Consider the following 20,032-nt stretch of genomic DNA (forward strand, 5'->3'; position numbering starts at 1 on the left):
TTTTGTTAACTTTAGATGAATCTTGTTTGTGTATGTTTGTGCATGCCAAAATTATTTACATATATCTATAATCATAGAGACTTTTTAAGTAAATCATTGGCAAGCTTACAAATGAGCTTTACTCCAGGACTTCAATAGGTATGTGCAGCTCAAGAAAATGAGTATTCTGGCGACCCAGTCAAAATCTGTGGTCAGCCTCCAAATTCAGCCACAACCTTGAACTGTTCCTCAGTTTTCCTCACTGTGTAGGAATAGTTTTGTTCAATAAGATTCATATAGTAAGATTTTTGTGAGGAATATGATCTCAGTGGGAGGAGAATTGAGGCTGCTTGATGATTTGAAGCAATGTGGTGGCCACAGACAGGTGTGCAAGTGAAGAGACTATCAGTGATACTGCAGGATACTGCTGATTGTCATATTATCTGGTGGTAAATACATTAGATGATTACCTAGGCAACCAGAGGCTGGTATGTCCACAAGCAATCAATCATCACCTCCAGTGAGGAGCGAATTGCTTGAAGCAAGGACTCTGAGATGCATCAAGTTAGTATAAAAGGCCAAAGGTTTACAGAGGTAAATCTAGAATAACAAATTATTCTCAATTCAAAGTTAATAAATCAATCAATCTGTCTGAGAAATTTAGACCTGCATTTTAGACTTGCTACTGTTATGTTGTGCGTGAACGGGAAATGTAAAATTGAGTGGTTTCTGAGCTTGTCCGTACATCTTAGTTAAACTAGCTTTACCATTCTTTTCAAATTTTCTCTCGTGTGAGACTCATGCCTTATATAGTGGAGTACGCCTTTTAAATATACAGCTAAAGAGATTTTTTAATTTGACTGAGTTGTGGTAGTACAGTTGGTTTTAAAGTCCAAACGTGTGCTCACCTTTGCCCTGGCAGAAGTCCAGCTGTAGGATGGTCTGTAGCAGCGAGTCGGTATTGAGAGTGAGGTCAAAGTCAGGGCCAACCTTTGGCTCCAGGGCCCCTTTAACCCACTGGTCTTGAGACGACGTCACTCGCTTGATCAGAGCATCTGAGATCTACGCAAACACATACAGTGGGCAAGTTGAAGTTTGCAGACACAGTATAGATTCAGCAATGGTTTACTTGTAAGAAGTAAAGAATGAAGAAAACACTGGAAATGAGAACACATTCATTCAATATTTATATATTAGGGGCGGGTCTAGCAAAGTTTTGCCAGGGGGGCCAGGTAGGGCATTAACAGGCAGAGGGGGGCACAAAGAAGTACTTTTCTTTCTTATTCTCATTTAAAATGTCTAGCTTTTAAAAAATAATTATCTGAATCTTACAACAAACGATTGATGCATATGTACCATCAAAACAGTGAACATCACTGTCACAACAGCGTTTGTTTTCATTCAAAGGGTTTATGATTTTTCCTATAATGGCGGGCCGGGCTCTAGTCAAAACGCCCAGGCTGATTTTTTGTCCCAGTCCAGCCCTGTATGCAGCTCATCTGCAGTCTGGTGTTACCTACATCATCCTACTTGGAAGGCAGAATTTCCGAGTTCTGAGTACAATCGAAAGCACCACGACTGCAGTTTTCGCGTTGGATGTAAAAAGCGCACGTGACGCTGTGACGTAGGCTAGACTCATGGCGGCTGTCAATGACGGTCCAGGCGTGGGATTTCTCTCGTGGAAATATGCAGATTATTTTTTCCTTCCATTGGTAGGTGGCACAGTGCACTTGTGGCAAGTAAGCAAGCTAGAAGACTGGAAGCAACACATTAACAAGAGAATTCTGAGTAAAACCAAAGTTACTTTCCTGAGTAACTAGTTACTTTGAAAGTAACTGGGTTACTTTTGATACTTTTAACTTACCCAACACTGCTTATGCTTCAGAATGGGTAAAGAAAAAAGAAGCTTATTTTCTGGAATATCTGGAGATCATGTGTGTTTTTATTCAGTACCATAAAGGCACATTTATGACTGCATATGAAGGCCACTCAAGGTAAAAAAAAAAAAAAAAAAAATTAAATATCAAGATTTAAAATTGTGAATTTTGATCAAACAGCTGAAATTTACAAGAACAAAGATGAAGAAATAATTCATGTAACTGTATTGCTCTATTTTTCAAGTTTAAGTTGGAATAAAATCACATATTTGAACTCCTTCAGAATAGAATAGAATAGAATAGAATAGAATAGAATAAAATAGTCCTGTATTGTCGTCGTACTTTTGTTTGTTTTTTGTTGTTTTTGTTATTTAAAATCAATAATTTGTAAGACTTGAGAAATGTAATTAAATATTATTAAATGTGTTTTTAGTCAAGGTTAGAGGATGACAGGTTTTATTGAAAATGAGCTTGTGGCTTCTGGTCTGCTTTATCGACCTTATCGGATAGATCTGTCGTTGGTGTCTAATAATGTGTTTTATAAGTTATTGATCCCAGAACCTCAAATAATGACTTTCTTTACAACTTAACCTTGAAGTGTTCCTTTACACAAAAAATAAAACCCAACTTTCTTTGCTGTTGTGTTGGTTTCTTTTTTCTTTTTTCTTGCCCTCTGTGGCTGTAATATGCCCCCGTATGTTTGCTGATACACTACAAATATTTCTGCACATGCACTGCATCCTGAGTCTGTGGGAGCAGGTCATTGTTGAGTAAGTGGGTGTCATGTGCCCTTCCTCTATCACATGCGTGCTCTATCCAGGCGTACCACCTAACACATAAGGAAAGGAAGTATTTCCAGTAGTGACACGAATACTGAATATTTTTTCTATTTCAAATTTCAAAAAAGACCCCCCCCCCCCCTGATTTTACACATCCAGATATAGCGTTTTTGATATATACTACTAAAGATATGCAAATAAAGTTGTATAAAGCATTTTTTGTTTCCTGAGAGAGTTGTGTGGACTTTGATATAAAGCCCAGACTCTGCATGAGCTGGGACTCGAGACAGATTTATAGATGAAGAAAAAAATCTGATGGTCTTGAAAAGTCTTCAAGATTTAGCTTTCTGCAGGAAACCTTTAAACCAACATTTATTTCTTCTGAGGAGGTCACGTTTCTCCATCTATACATACAAAGATCAATAATTATTTATTAGCTACTGAGCATGTCAACCTATTGATTACTAGGCATGTAGATTCAAAATAGATCAGCTGCAGATGTATTAAAATAAGATGTATGTTGCTGTGACTGTGGTGCTGAAGTGCAGGCAGGCATGTGGGGTCGTTGTAGTTGTTGCTGTTCTCCGTGCTGACTCCTTCCTCTGCTACGCCATGGTTTGCTTGTTTTTTTGGCTGTGCCGATTCAACAAACATCAGAGGCTCCCCGTGAAGCTGATTTCTCCTAATGTGCTCAGAGGATCTGTGTGTCACGCTTCCTTCCTACCTTCATTTACATTTTTTGGTTCCAAATATCTCAGAAAGAGATTTGATTTGGCTTGATTTTTAATCTTGAGCAAGACCTCATACTGTTTTTGTCTTGTGCTTTACTTATTTAAGTAACATAATTCCCCTGGCCTCAGCATAAGAAGGAATGTACTCTGCCACACGCTGTTTTTGTGCTGATGTTTGGTTGTTTTAGATGTTTAATAGTTTTTAGATAATGATTAACTGAAATTGTTGTTTTTTTTGTGTTCTTTTTGTCTTTGTAACATCCCCTGTTACTCATCTTCATACTCGTCTCACACACACAAACATGAGGTGTGTAAAATACCTGGAGGAAACCACTTGGATCATTCTCTTTGAGGACTTCTAGACAGTACTCCATCATGCCGGTGGTCTGCCGTAGCTTCATAGTGCAGTGTGTGATCTGGTCACGTACCACCTGAACAAATCAGATCAGATGCATGAGTTGTTAAAAGCAATTATTCTGAGATGAGCATCTGAAATATTTTCATTATGTTTAATTGTATCAGTTTCAATGTGAAAGACTCTGAAAGACTCTGAAAGACTCTGATGTATGACCTTTTCCCCGAGCCTTCCTTTGCCCCTGTTAGTGTCTTCCATTGCCTGCATGAGTTTATTCTCTTTCATTTATATCCTCTTGCTTTAAAAAGTTATTTCCTCATCTTTCCGTTTTGTTTTTAACTTCCTACCTTTGTTCTCTTTCCAACCTTATTGCCTGATTGAGTTCACTTGTGCCGCATTACCCTTTTTCTTGTTAAAAGATGAGGGGTTCCTACAAGACTGTCTCAATTTGTGCCTCATTTTGTTTAGCGTCGGTTTGTTTTTTCTTGTTACCTTATTTGGAATTTTTTTCCCTGCTTTTCTCAGGTGTACCAAGTTATTTAGGCCCCCTGGCAGTCTGTCCATTCCTTCATGTCGATTGTTGGGTTCACTTTAACAACTTTAGCATCAATATGGTATTATATCATTATATGTGTCCCAGCCACACTCAGGCGCATGTTGGTTGGTTGTAGGACTAGCCTTACTCAGGGGAGATACACATGGAGACACAACTTTCTCCTGTCGTCTATCTTGTCCCTTTTGTTTTACTTCTCTCTATCACCGTTTCTCTATCACATGAAGTGAGGCTCCATAAATGTTAAAGAGGTAAGTATTATTTCTCAGTTGCAGTGAATAGATAGAAGAAAATAAACTGTAGAAAACTAAACAGAAGAAAGAAGAAGAGAAATAATTTAACGTAAACCAGTGACACACTCCGGGGCCTGATCAACCCTGGCAGGGCCTCCTTGGATGAGGGATAGTGATAATGGCCGAAACACCCAATGAATCCAAGGTCCACTACTGATGATGCGTCCCAAAATTTAATAGGATAATCTAGATCAGATCTCTAATCCCTAAACCTAACCAAGGGGGAAAAAAGGCACATTAGCTTAGGACAAAGACCGAAAGTTGAGGCATAACGATGTGTGCCGCTGGTAAAGTTTCTGGGCTGCCTTTCCTCATAACAGCCATTCCTCAAGATTTTCTCCATTTAAAGCCATGCATTATCAGGGATTGTAACATCTAGTCCTTTTACTGAATTACAACTACGTTGTGTTCAGCAGAAATATTGCTAATTTCAGAGTGAACTTGAGAAATTTTCTCAAATGCTCAGTAATACAAAGAGGTGGACTTAAACAACAATTTAATCTGTGATACAATCAAAAGCTGTAAATGGTGTCCATGGAGTCCACTTTTTCATGCTGATCAACCTTTTGTCGGCGGTTAACGACAATGACGCTTAAGATTAGTTCAGTAATAATACAGTTCATTAAGAAAGGGAGGTAATGAATGAAGAAAAGTGGCACCACACTAAAAAAGTTCAGAACTGCCAGCTCAGGATCACACTGATTTTTGAGCTTGGCAGCAGGTTGTTATATGTGCACTGGGAGTGTAATTAGGGAGCAGAACATGAGCAGTTGGAATTGGCTGACACAAAAGACGAGTTAGTGGCTGGCATGCAAAACAGTCAGGGATTAATTAAAGACTGTCTGACAGCGTGACACCATAATGCCACAACTGGAATCGATCTGTTGATCTCTCATAAATTTCACAGAAACATTATCAGCCGCAACCAGACAAACGCACTTTTCTGTTTTTCATTCAGTCTCTCTCTTTCACACAGACACCAGACACATGCCGTCTGCTGGCTGAACCCCGAGCCAAGGGAAATGATATTTGGACGTGTGTCACAGTCAGCCGTTTTGGGGCTAATTGAAAGTCTGCAACCTGTCATCACTTTATTAACCTTTTATTTTCTTGCAATCAAGCTGCACCACTTTTAACTCACGAGCAATCTTTAATCCTCAGCTCATAGTCCTACTGATATCATTATACTCCACGTGTAACACACACACACACGTCAGGCTTTAAAGTTTAAGCAAGAGATTAGACAGAAAATATTTTGAAACTTGTCTGCATCCAAAATAATTAATTCTAGCGTTCACCAATGGCCGTCGAAATGGATCAGAGAGTTAATTAGGTGCAGTTGTGGTAATTAGTCTTCTTTTATTTGATGGTTTATGAGATCAGTTAATTATTCACCTGTCATCTGTTGTCTGAGTTGAAATATGAAGACCATGACAATTTAGGAAATTTCTAAATATTTTCTTGCATTTTATCCGTTTAGTAAGTTTTCTTATCTCACATGAAATATCCATGTATTTGTATTTGATGTCATGTCACTCCCTTTTTTCTTAGTTTTTCTCTTATTTGCACTCATACTGTACAAGTCTACTAAAGGTGCAACTTAAAATATGCACATACTCAAATTATTTCCCAAGAGAAAATTTGTTTTTCAAATCACGTTGCCGAACCGTCGCTTTTATCCTCCGTGCAAACAACATGAAGTATGAGGCGTGACGCTTGAGTAAATCTCAGATTTATTTCAATTGCTTTCTGTCCCGCTGAGACTTGCCGTCAACTCCCTCCCACATGCTCCTGCAGCCCTGGCTGATGGGCTTTTCCCGTATGTTCCTCATGAATCTGAAATGAATTTAAGGGTTCAGATATTGAAACACGGTAATTGAAAGCACCTCACTGGAGGTACATCTCACAGCCTCTTCAGCAGACACTGAATCACATTTCATTTCAGGTTAGAGCAAAAATATTTTTATTGACATCTATTTTCAGTACACTTTAGACTAAATGTCAAGTATAAATTGAAACTCATAATGTAGAGCATAAAAAAGCACTAAAATACTCATAAAACCTTCTTGGCTGTATACAAGAAATGAAATGCTCGTCATGCTTGCTATTGGGCTTTTTGTTTCTACTTGTGTTACTTATATTTTATTAAATGTGTTATTTAACATAAAATTCTTAAGGTACCTTCTCAATTAGCAGCAAACAAAGACAGCACTTAGCCTCTTACAATAATGGTCAGACTTGAAGATATTAATCAGCAGCACAAAAATGGCAGGTTTGATTTTTTTTTAAAGGCTTCTGACTGTAACAACTATAACATTATAGCCCTCGAGTATTTGAGTGTGAGAGCATCTAGTCTATATTCCTTTACAGGTTTTTATTTGATGATGGAAAATCAAACAGGTCTCTTTATCCTGTAAAAAACAACAACAACAACAACAAAAAAAAAAGCTTAGTTAATGTTTGAGTATTTTGTGGGGTTTCTTTGTTTCCTGGTCAAATTTTTATTCTCTGCCTTCTAAACCCCTCTTACACAATAATCACAATGAGATTTGTGTGATCCTCTCAACTCTACACTCAACTCACATGTTGATTCTCAATCTTTCACTATCACCCTTTTAATTGCATTCAACTCAGTTTTGGAACTAAACTAATCCACAGCTTTGAGATTTCGACCCTCGTATTTTCGTCACAACACGATCTATTTAGAAATGAAAATAAGAAAAGCAGGGAGAGAAAATGTTATGTCTACAACATGTAATATCCCAAGATCTGGAAACACAAATATTTCCAAAATATAAATTTTGACATTCTAATTGTACATTTTTTTTATAGTCATAGTAGCATCAGCAAAAAACAAATAAAGTCTGTAACAGTCTATTGCTTGTACTTAAACTGCAGTTATACACAGTATAGTATGTATGCACTGCTTGTATCTGAGAAGTGGGTGTAATGTGAAAACCTACAAATAACGTGCAAAATGACACTTTAATATTTGACATGCCTTAATACCTAAATGACTCCGAGTTCACACTACAGTGTTGTGAAATGTGAGCTGCTACGTTTTGGGCATGTGGGTGGAAGCTGTGAGACTGATACGAAGCTGCGATATATATACACATGCAGTCTCAAACTGAATGTGGCTTTCTGTGAGTACCAGTCATACTCACAGGCCATCCAAAAAGTACTTTGGTCAGGTTAAAAGTACTTAGCCTGTATCAGAAAGTATCTGTGTCTTTGCAATACTTGTGTGGCAGGATGAATGTTATTCTTTGGTTCCACCCACTTTCAGCCTGGCGCATTAGGGGGCGCTAGTATAAATAGTGGCCCTGTGAGCATTCCTGGATCGCTTACCTGAGATCTCTTTTTTGGTCACCTGACTTCCCCTTGGTGTGGCAGAGATTATTCTGAAGCCTCCATCGCGGCTGGTAGGTGTTTACCCATCGTAGTGTGTGCATTACCTTACTTGATGGTAAACGGATATTGTTTTTAGGGCATAGCTGTGGAAGCCTCCTATGAGCCCCTGCTCATGTTTCATGACGTGGGGTTACTCGGTATGTAATTCAATTTTGTCTCGATCCTTGCCTTTTGTTTGTTTTATAGTAATTATTTATTATGCTTTGCAGGAAGTGTGGGCCTTGGTTTTACGCAACGCCACACTAACTGAAGTGCTGCTGCTTTGCTTTGCTTGGCTTTTACCGTCTGTTCCCGTTGTGAAGTTTCTTTTCCTGCTGCTGTCCGCTTTTTAACGTGGACGTCGGCGTGGACAGCGGCCATATGCACGCCGGTTATGGGAGTCAGCTGGCGTACATATTGATGAGCGTATGATTAATTTATAGTCGGGCAGACGGCTAGTTGGAGCAATACGGCGATCCCGTTTGCTCCAGATTTTAAAGTTTTATCCAGATTGTATGTTTTTCTGTTTTGATTTGTAGTTTGGATTTTTGTTACACCACTGGTGGGAGGCCCTTTTTATAGCTGCAGATCACCAGTGTGGTCCTGCAGTAGGGTTATCCCCCAACGCTACATTAATTTTGTTATCTATTAAAATTTTCTTTGTTTCTTTTATTCAGATGCGGAGTGCCGACGTGGAGGAGACCAGGGTGCCTTGGTGGTGGGATCCCTTGAGTGTACACACCTGCCTTGTTTAGTTTATTAGTGTGAGTGTGTGATTTTTGTGTTGCACTTGTGTCTTGGTGTGTTTTCTTTTTTTGAGTTTGTGCGTGGCATCCCTGCCCCTCCACTGGTAAGCCTCAGCGCTGAATATATTTTTAAGCATATTTGTACGTGGATTTTTATGATTGTGTTTTTATACGGTGTTTTAGATAATTGTTAATAAATTGTCAATTTGTTTTAACATTGAACCTCGTCTCTGTACTGAGTATAACAAACCTAACTGCCTTTGTGGTGATTAGTGTTACTGATTATTCTCTGGGTGAAATTCCCAGAGTGGCGTTGTCTTTTAAAACTGAAGAGTATTTACTTTATTCTCACCTCGTGCTGCCACAAACTTGGCGTTGTACTCTTTAAAAACAGAGACGTGTGTTCCTTATTTTATTTTTATTATCTGGTGTAACGTAAACTGTTTTTTTTTTTTTTTTTTTTAAATTCATTTTGTACAGGATAAAAGCAAAGCAGCAGCTACTTTGGTGTTGGATTCCACAGGTGTGTTATAGAGATGGAGGAAGAGTTACAGGAACTCAGGGACTTGATTGCGCAGCTAAAAGCAGACAATGAGAGGCTGCGTCAGGAGAGGGCTGTTGGGTCAGGTACAAGTGCTACACCTTCTACTTCAACTACATCATCTGTTAACCCCCCAACTGCTAGTGTCTCTGTAGCAGAGAGACTAGTTTTTGTGCCCCGTGACAGAAAATGCCCCATGTTTAGAGGAAAATCAGGTATAGGGTTGAATGAATGGTTGGAGGAAATAGAAGGTTGTGCTAGGGCACGTCATTTGTCTTCGGCTGATAAAGCATTTTTCCTGTTTGACCACCTGGAAGGGGAAGCACGTGAGGAGATCAAATATCGCTCTAGTGCAGAGAGGACTGATCCCACTAAGATAATCACTATATTGCAAGAACTTTATGGCTGTTCAGACTCCTATGTAGCATTGCAGGAAGCTTTCTTCTCTAGAAAACAGCAGGAAGGTGAGACACTGCAAGAGTTTTCCCTTGCCCTCTTGGGTCTTATGGAAAAAGTTAAATCGAGCGGCCCTAATGGCATGCCCAATGCTGATGTTTTACTAAGAGATCAATTTGTTGAACAGGTCTTAGATAGTACGTTGCGGCGGGAGTTAAAGCAGCTAGTAAGGAGGCAGCCAACCCTGACATTGTTAGAGATTAGAGGGGAAGCTATTAGGTGGGAACGTGAAGGGTTGCCTAGTGGTGTTAGACATAGAAGTAGTTCTGTCCCTTCTGTCTATGGCATTCAGTATGGGGTCCATAGCGGTCCTTCAGGAATAGCCCAGTCCACCCATCTGTCTGAGATGAGTGAGATGAAGGAATTGTTAAAGCGCCAGCAGGAGCAACTTAATCAGCTAACTCAGAGCATTGCTCGATTGCAGGGCCCCCATCGAATGTCTCGCTCGGGACGGAGCGATGCCATTATATGCAGACGTTGTCAGCAACCTGGACATTTTGCTCGGGAGTGTGATGGGGAACGTGTTCCTCGTTCCCGGCCTCCTTCGCAGGCCCCTCGGCATAATCGCAGGCACTCTCCCTTAAATACAGCTTCGGAAAACTAGCACCCTCCGTACTGCCGAGCCACAGTTCGGGTGGGGTGTCTATTGGCTCAAGGGTTGTTTCCAATGGTCCAGAGGCAGTCTCCAAATTAGTTTCATCCTGTCCGCATATAGATGTGGACATGGGCGGTATAAAAGTACCTTGTTTGGTTGATACAGGGTCCATGGTGTCTACCATTACTGAAAGCTTTTTCCGCCAGCACTTTGAGTCCTGGGGTCAAGAACATCTCCAAGCTTGTCATTGGTTGCAGCTTAAAGCGGCTAATGGTTTGTCTATTCCCTACCTTGGCTATATAGAGCTAGGTGTAGAGCTCTGTGGTAAGTTTATTCCGCAGTGTGGCGTGTTGATCGTTAAGGACCCGCCAGGTGCAGGACCTTCTATGGTTCCGGGTGTATTGGGAATGAATGTGATTCGGAAGTGTTACCACGAGCTTTTTGGGCAACATGGTGAAGCACTGTTTAGTTTGGGCTCTGTCACAGAGGCCCCTAAATCCCTTGTGCATGCGCTGCAAAAGTGTCATGATGTTAGTACAAGAGCCCCACCGGACTGGTCTGGCCATGTGAGAGTGAGAGGTAAGCGAGCATGTTGCATTCCAGGTGGTGTAATGAAAATAGTGGCCGCCACCTGTTCTGAGCAATATTCAGGCGCCACAGTGTTATTTGAACCCAATGATGTTAATTTGCCTGCTGGACTTTTAGCGTCCCCTGCATTGGTTCGAGTGGTTAGAGGTACTGCATACATACCAGTTGTTAATGTAGGGACCACAGCGGTTTTGCTTCATCCCAGGACCATTATGGGGACCCTGGAGGATGTTCACGTTGTCAGTTTGCCTGCTGGTGTGACAGAGATACCCCCTAACATAGCAACAATTGCATCTCACACCGCCACTCCTACTGTGCAAGATCAGATGGAAGGGATTGATTTGTCTAAACTGTCAGCAGAGGAACAGGGACAGGTGAGGTCTCTCCTTAAGAAATACAGCTCGGTCTTTTCTGCTCACGACACTGATTTGGGTTGCACTAACTTGATCTCCCATGACATTCCGCTCTTAGATGACATCCCCGTGCGGCAGCGTTATAGGCGCATCCCCCCTTCAGAGTATGAGGTTGTGAAAGAGCATATTAACCAGTTGCTAGGCGCTAAGGTGATTAGAGAGAGTAGCAGCCCCTATGCTTCTCCCATTGTGCTCGTTAAGAAAAAGGATGGCAGCCCACGCATGTGTGTGGATTATCGGCAACTGAACAACAAGACAAGGAAAGATGCATTCCCCCTGCCGCGCATTGAGGAATCCCTAGATGCGCTGACTGGTGCCCGTTGGTTTTCCACCATGGATTTAGCCAGTGGCTACAATCAGGTCCCAGTTACGGAAGAGGATAGGCCCAAGACTGCCTTCTGTACTCCTTTTGGCCTATTTGAGTGGAACCGAATGCCATTTGGGCTCTGTAATGCCCCTAGCACCTTCCAGAGACTAATGCAACGCCTTTTCGGTGATCAACAGTGCCAGTCTCTGCGTCTCTATCTTGATGACATTGTAATCTTCTCATCAACAGTACAGCAACATCTTGAGCGGCTGGATGTGGTGCTAGGTCGGCTTCAGCAGGAGGGTTTGAAAGCAAAGCTTGCCAAATGTGCCTTTTTCCAGCGGGAGGTTTGCTACTTGGGCCACGTCATCTCCGATCAGGGTGTCTCCACGGACCCTAGCAAGGTTGAAGTGGTGGCTAACTGGCAGCCTCCTAAGACTGTTTCAGAACTGCGGTCCTTTCTTGGGTTTGCCAGCTATTATCGCCGTTTTGTAGAGGGTTTTGCCAAGCTGGCGGCACCTCTGCATAGACTGGTGGCAGAATGGGGAGGCAGAAAATCAAAGAAGAGGTCAGAGCATGGTGTAATGGAGAACTGGACTGCAGAGTGTGCTCAAAGTTTCGAGGCATTAAAGACTAAACTGACAACAGCACCAGTGCTGGCATATGCAGATTTCACTTTGCCTTTTATTTTAGAGGTGGATGCCAGTCATGGCGGCCTAGGGGCAGTGCTCTCCCAGGAGCAGGGAGGTAAGGTGAGGCCAATAGCCTATGCCAGTCGGGGTTTGAGGCCTACTGAGCGCAATATGCTAAATTATAGCTCAATGAAGCTGGAGTTTTTGGCACTTAAGTGGGCCATGACTGAGAAGTTTAGAGAGTACTTGTTGGGCCACAAGTGTATTGTTTACACTGACAACAATCCTCTTAGTCATTTGTCTTCTGCTAAACTTGGGGCTACTGAACAGCGCTGGGCAGCTCAGCTCGCTTCATTTGACTTCGACTTAAAGTACAGGTCAGGAAGGAGTAATAAGAATGCAGACGCTTTATCTCGCCAGCATCCACCCGATCCTCAGGAAATTAAAGCCATGGTTCCTGGTACAGCCTTGCCTGAACCTCTTCAACAAGCCTTGCAGCTGGGACCAGTTGAGGTATCCCAAGCTGCCATTACAGTTTTGCCCCATCTCACCACTCCTGATCTTCATGCCCTCCAACAGGTCGATCCAGTGATAAAAGAGATCCTGGGGTTCTGGAGACGGAAGCAGCGACCTAGCTTCGAGGAGCGGCAGCAACTTGCCCCACCTGTTCTGGTGCTGCTACGACAATGGGATCGTCTGATTGAAAGGGATGGAGTTCTGTATCGTCAGGTTCATCGCCCTGACGGTGCCGAGGTAGTACTTCAGCTTTTGCTGCCTAGTTCACTAATGGAGCAGGTGCTGACCCATCTTCATCAGGACCATGGCCATCAAGGTGTGGAAAGGACCCTAGCGCTTCTCCGCTCACGGTGCTACTGGCCAGGTATGTCTGCTGAGGTAGCTCGCTGGTGTCAGAGATGTGAACGTTGCAAAAGACACCCAACCAGCAGCTCAAAGTTTCATGGGACATTTGTTGGCTTCTCGACCAAATGAAATCTTGGCCATTGATTACACCCTGCTTGAACCTTCCCGGAATGGGCTGGAGAACGTCTTGGTAATGACTGATGTTTTTAGCAAGTATACATTGGCTGTCCCCACTCGTGACCAATGTGCTGCTACAGTGGCCCAGGTTCTCGTAACAGAGTGGTTCTCAAAGTTTGGTGTACCGGCGCGTATTCATTCTGATCAGGGTCATAACTTTGAAAGCTCCCTGATCCAGCAGCTCTGCAAGTTTTATGGTATTGAGAAGTCCCATACTACTCCTTATCATCCGGCTGGAAATGGTCAGTGCGAACGCTTTAATAGGACTTTGCATAATTTGTTGCGGACCCTGCCAGTATCCAGGAAAAGGGACTGGAATGTATGTTTGCCCCAGTTACTTTATTGTTATAACACCACTCCCCATCAGGCTACTGGGGAAACTCCATACTTATTGATGTTTGGACAAGAACCCAGGTTGCCAGTGGACTTTCTGTTGGGCAGAGTACCAGATCCCATCAGTGGAGATGTGCACGAGTGGATTCAGGAGCATAAAGCCCGGCTACAGGTGGTACATGAAGGAGCCAAGGAGCGACTGCAACTGGCTGCCGACCGCAGGAAGAGGCACCATGATAAAAAGGTGAAAGAGGCACCATTGAATGACGGGCAGTTGGTGTTCCTGCGCGATTTGAGCGGAAGAGGGAGATGTAAGATCCAGGATCGATGGAAACCAGCGGTATATAGGATCCTGAAGGCACCTAAAGCAGGTGGGGCAGTATATACCATTGCACCTGCCGATGATCCTAGCAGTGTGAAGCATGTTCATCGAACATTGTTAAAGGCTGTGGTAATAGCAGCTATACCATCAGAAGGGCCTGCTCCGAGCAGTAGCCCACCTGGCCCAGAAATACCATCCTCAGAACATGACTCATCAAGTGACAGTGACCTGCTATTCCTGAGCGTAGGAGCCCCTCAAGTAAATGTTCTACCATCTTATAGCCCAGTGGCAGTGCTTCCAAGTAGCTCTGAGTTGTTGCTCTCACCAGAAGACCGGCTTTCCTCCGTTCCAGCCATTTGTACAGCGACCCCGAGTGCAGCACCAGTTCCATCCATGCGAAGAACAACACGGTCCACGGCTGGCCAGCATTCAAACATCCATCATCTCCCAAGACCAACAGGGGAGGTGACACCAGGGGCTGCAAACTCTATTTCTGAGCTTAGGGTGCATGCTGTCTCTGCATTGTTTAGGCCTTGGGATTAACCTGGGTGTCCTTGTAATCCATCGTCGGGGCGACGATGCAAAAAGGAGGGGTAGATTGTGGCAGGATGAATGTTATTCTTTGGTTCCACCCACTTTCAGCCTGGCGCATTAGGGGGCGCTAGTATAAATAGTGGCCCTGTGAGCATTCCTGGATCGCTTACCTGAGATCTCCGTTTTGGTCACCTGACTTCCCCTTGGTGTGGCAGAGATTATTCTGAAGCCTCCATCGCGGCTGGTAGGTGTTTACCCATCGTAGTGTGTGCATTACCTTACTTGATGGTAAACGGATATTGTTTTTAGGGCATAGCTGTGGAAGCCTCCTATGAGCCCCTGCTCATGTTTCATGACGTGGGGTTACTCGGTATGTAATTCAATTTTGTCTTGATCCTTGCCTTTTGTTTGTTTAGTAATTATTTATTATGCTTTGCAGGAAGTGTGGGCCTTGGTTTTACGCAACGCCACACTAACTGAAGTGCTGCTGCTTTGCTTTGCTTGGCTTTTACCGTCTGTTCCCGTTGTGAAGTTTCTTTTCCTGCTGCTGTCCGCTTTTTAACGTGGACGTCGGCGTGGACAGCGGCCATATGATTAATTTATAGTCGGGCAGACGGCTAGTTGGAGCAATACGGCGATCCCGTTTGCTCCAGATTTTAACGTTTTATCCAGATTGTATGTTTTTCTGTTTTGATTTGTAGTTTGGATTTTTGTTACACCACTGGTGGGAGGCCCTTTTTATAGCTGCAGATCACCAGTGTGGTCCTGCAGTAGGGTTATCCCCCAGCGCTACATTAATTTTGTTATCTATTAAAATTTTCTTTGTTTCTTTTATTCAGATGCAGAGTGCCGACGTGGAGGAGACCAGGGTGCCTTGGTGGTGGGATCCCTTGAGTGTACACACCTGCCTTGTTTAGTTTATTAGTGTGAGTGTGTGATTTTTTTTTTTTTTTTTTTTGTGTTGCACTTGTGTCTTGGTGTGTTCTTTTTTTGAGTTTGTGTGTAGCATCCCTGCCCCTCCACTGGTAAGCCTCAGCGCTGAATATATTTTTAAGCATATTTGTACGTGGATTTTTATGATTGTGTTTTTATACGGTGTTTTAGATAATTGTTAATTGTCAATTTGTTTTAACATTGAACCTCGTCTCTGTACTGAGTATAACAAACCTAACTGCCTTCGTGGTGATTAGTGTTACTGATTATTCTCTGGGTGAAATTCCCAGAGTGGCGTTGTCTTTTAAAACTGAAGAGTATTTACTTTATTCTCACCTCGTGCTGCCACACTTGCATTACATTAGCTGATTCTGAATTATTAACTTAGTACTCCAACCTCACATCCAACTATGACCAGATCTGGCTCCAAACAGCCAAAATGTAAAAGCAATAATGAATCAAGGCACCATAATGGCTGCATCGGTCTTTTGTAATTATGTTATATTCTGGCTTTGAGTGCCTAAGCACAGCCATAAAACCAGTATAATGCTGTAGCGAGTATCAAGCTTCACGATTCAATATTTTGGTGGAAAAACATTAAATGGAACACTGTGGAAATTTACAGAGATATTAAAGATATATTTTTCACTCTGTTAGTAAACAACATTATTAGTTTGGCGTAAATTTCCTTAAAAGTATTTTTTGTTTTAAATCAGTTAAATTAATGTAATTTTAAGGAGAGGCAGTGCCGCAGATGCTTATCTATCCAACTGTAAAGTCAGTACTCTTCTCACCATGAAGAGGAGCCTCTAGTTAAACTGCTGTATCAGTTCATCAGTATTTATTGTAGCGAAGATTTTAGCATTGCTTTATCAGCCGTCTACAACCAGCTATTCTTCTCTTATTCCAGCTTCCTTGCAGCCTGCGGCTCTTTGCCCTCTGGCTAAATCTCGATCCCCAGCCTCCAGATAATGACAACAGCTGTCCTTGGGGCTTCCATCCAAATACACTCCACTCCTCCTTCTCCTCCTCTTCCTCACCCCTCCCCAACCAGCAGCCAGCCAGACGGTCAGTCGGTCGGCGGGCACGTTGAGGCTGGGCAGGCATCCATGTGATACATAAACTCAGGGTGGATTTACAGAGGCAAATCATGAAAAAAAAGACTAAGCTGCTAGAGAGAATTTATTCTGGTAGCGAGCTGAGACAGCAATTTCTTTCTGGTACTTAAATTCCTGAAAACATACTTTTCTAATCAACGTCTCGCTATTGATGAGGATCTTTGTGAGCGTGTGATTTTAAGCTAAAGTTAGATCAACAGTGGCAGGTTCACATCAGCAAATCTACTCATAACGGTGGAGCTGGTGATATCTAGATATGGACATAAAGGACTGGAAGAGGAAACGAGAGGCGCAGTGTGATTCACTGTTGCAGATTTGCTTGAAGAAAACTGATAAAGCACAAAGAGAAATTATTAGACAAGCAGACATCTAGATTTTAATGATTAACACCCTGTTTTTAGCATACATATTGTGGCTTTTTGAACATGTTAAATAAAAATTTGGAGTCTTTTTGGATTAGATTATGATTTCTCATATCCTCCCCACACCAGCTGTTTTAGGGTTAGGGGTTAGGGTTAAATCTGCTGATTTATATCAGCAGTCAACTTTACTGAGAAGTGGAAGGAACAGCGATCATCAACCAAGCTTACTTTTAGTTTGTACTCCTTCTCCTTGGTAACTTTCGTGAGCAGTTTGGCTTTCTGTCTGGTCAGCGCCTCGATCAGAGAGTCACACTGAGCCACGAGGCAAGCTTCAAACTCCACACCGTTCTCCTGAAGAAGAAAGACGAAACAGCACAGTCGTTATGAATTGATTAAAGAAAGTGAACAAGTAATATTAACTCATGAAACCACCATGTTTGGCTTCCCTGCCAAAATAAATCTACATTAAAGTGTTCTAAAGTGAGCATCGTTATGGGTTTGGATCACAAAAGCAAAGCACTGAGACAAAAATAGATCACTTGGCTTGTTTTTCTTCAATTAGCAGCACACTGTTTGTTACCCATTTATTTAGCCCACCACATTATGTTCTATTTTTGCTTCAGCTGCAACACCACAAATAAATACAGCGTTAATTATTTCAATACACCGCACACAAAAGCAAGCCTTTCATCGTATTTACCATCCATTTGTACAACCATACTTGCCACCATTTTTCCCTCAAGATGCAACACATGAAAACGCCGTCCTGTCACTTATAATTGTGGTTTTGTGTTTCAATTTACTAATATTCCCTGACAGTTAGCAGCTTTTTCTTTGGGCCAGCAAACAGAATGCAATGATAGAGTATGAGCAGACATCTGCAGCTGAAAAGGCTTCATTGCATTACGCTTGAAATTCAAAAACGTTCTTCAAATGATCAAATTGCAAAAGGGTGGGAATGGAGTGGAAACGCTCAGTGCATGATGGTTGTGTTAGGTTAGTGTTAGTTTATCTTCATATCAGAAGGACACAGAAGGCAGGGCAAGCACGAGAAAATCTGCAAATACAGCAGGGACTAAATCAAAAGCATTATAAATACAGCACACATGGGCTGGTGGCTGTTTTGAACTTATTATGCAAATCCCTATTTGTGTAACAGTTAATACAGTTGCATGTCAACATCACTCAAACATTGCTAATTGGAAAATCAAACATGTGTACAACTGTAATTTAGGACCCAAATTCATAATTACTCAGCTATAACTCCAAAGAAATCAAAGTAGGTGAACACGAGACGCCAGAGGTTAAACACAAAGGAGGGAAACTTGCAGCACACAGAGGATAAGAAACATTACAACGTGACAAAGATAAGACTGAGACTATTTAAAAACAGGGAGAGGACGAAGACACGTGCAAAATCAATCAAGGCAGTCAGAAAAACAGGAAGTCAAAAATGAAGACACCAGAGAAAAAAGCTTAAATTAAAACCGAAAAAAGCCCAGAGGAGAAACTCACAATAACACAATACAGATAAATGAATTTCAAAATATTAAACTTGGATATGTTGAGTGTTGTTCTTGTTGCTTTTGGCCATTCATTTCCAACAGACTGGAAACTTGTCAGCATATAATTTGAGATATTTTGTAGCATTTAAGATGTTGATAATTAAGATGCTGTGTCAGTTACTTTTTCCTTCCAGAAAACAGGATATAAACTAGATATAAAAACAGGTTGTAAATCAGGCAATGATCCAGAGGGGAGTTTTATCTCCCTACAAAGCCCACTTGATAATGAGATAAGGGTTCAGTAGTGATTTCCAGTGAAGGTTCCTCTGCTCAGTCACTGTTTAGAGCCCGAGGAGCACTGGAGATATTTTTCCTCAATCCTACATTCTACTTTCTCTTTGCCCATCTAGCTCTTTTTTTCCTTGTCTCAGACAGAGCAGAGTAAAGATAAGACTGCTTTTTTTTTAAAAAAAAAAAAGCTAAATCCTCTTCGTTTTGTAATAAAACTCTTAATGCCCACTCGTGGTGCTGTAGGATATATCAGTGCAGACAGTGTGTAAAAACGTGTGTGTGCTTTGTGTGCATGACTGGTAGACGCTGCTGGAGAGATCAGCTGCACGGTAATGCTGTCTAGAGGGAATGCTCACACAAATGCACACATTTGGATGGTATGTTTTGTTTTTGGTTTATTGATTCTATGGATTTGCTTCTTTGCTGCTGAGTGTCGAGTCCAAATGTTGCTCTGTGAGCTTACTGTACATTAGCAGGGAGTTCCCCAAAGCATGATTAATGCAGTCTTAAAATAACAGTGGCAATGTAGAGTAAATTTTGCAAACAATATCTACATGTGCAGAAATGATCAGACGTGGATATCAGCTGTGGTGCAGTCTGATACAGCCAGACGTCTGTCTCATCATGCTTATGGAGAAACATCTAAACAAAGCATGGAAGCCCTGAAATAGCTTTTTAATAGGCAGTTTGAACATGTTTGCCTCTAGAAACCGCAAATTTTAGTAAATTTCCTGAATAACTAAATACATAATCTATTACTGCACTCAGAAACTGCCACATAAGCGATATAAAAATAATCCAAAATGAGGTGCATTTAGAAGGTAGCTTTAAACTAAGGCACTAAGGGGCTCAAAGTATCCATGAAAGTATCCTCTATATCATTACGTAAGCACAAGCACCCTGAAGCCACTTCAGAGTCACTTACATCCCCAGTCTTCCTCATTCTGATGCTCAGTTTCAACCTCATCAGTTTAAGATGAGTTCCTGTCATGTGATTAGCTGGCTATATATTTGCATTAATGAGCAGTTCATCAGGTATGTCTAACAAAGTGGTCAGTGAGTGTCTATTTCATCATTAATGGTGGCTTAACAAGTCCAGCACATGCTTTTTAATCTAGTCATTTGCTGTGACAACCCCTTCACCATCCAGAGATCTCTGGTTCATAATTCTGCTGTGCTTTGTCACGCGAGTCCTGATCAGAGGGCGATGAGCTGCACGAGATGCACCCGAACCTGCTGCGCTCAGCTACAAAAGCTCCTTCGTTCCTGACAGCCACTCTCTGACACTCTCAGGGGAGGATACCCTCTGCATGAAACTGCACTAGCATGCATTTCGGTTTCTTTTGCTCTCCACAGAC

At 42.0% G+C, this 20,032-nt stretch overlaps 1 protein-coding gene and 1 long non-coding RNA gene across 3 annotated transcripts in view; one reads left to right on the plus strand and one right to left on the minus strand.

The window, feature by feature from the left end:
* The window catches only part of trim67 (tripartite motif containing 67), a 67,729-nt gene that overhangs the window by 22,003 nt on the left and 25,694 nt on the right, over positions 1 to 20,032 (minus strand). For both annotated transcript variants that reach the window (XM_085132485.1, XM_085132484.1), the window contains exons 3-5: positions 17,107 to 17,229; positions 3,687 to 3,797; positions 888 to 1,041 (exon numbers count right to left, since the gene is read on the minus strand). In XM_085132485.1, the coding sequence (XP_084988611.1) occupies positions 888 to 1,041; positions 3,687 to 3,797; positions 17,107 to 17,229 (388 nt within the window). The remainder of the gene's footprint in view (positions 1 to 887; positions 1,042 to 3,686; positions 3,798 to 17,106; positions 17,230 to 20,032) is intronic.
* LOC146501946 (uncharacterized) lies at positions 7,811 to 8,325 on the plus strand. Its single transcript, XR_014869300.1, has 2 exons — positions 7,811 to 8,118; positions 8,191 to 8,325. It is a non-coding gene; the product is annotated as an uncharacterized LOC146501946 (long non-coding RNA).

The sequence above is a fragment of the Neolamprologus multifasciatus genome, chromosome 15, assembly GCF_963576455.1.
Source record: "Neolamprologus multifasciatus chromosome 15, fNeoMul1.2, whole genome shotgun sequence".
Lineage (NCBI taxonomy): Eukaryota > Metazoa > Chordata > Actinopteri > Cichliformes > Cichlidae > Neolamprologus > Neolamprologus multifasciatus.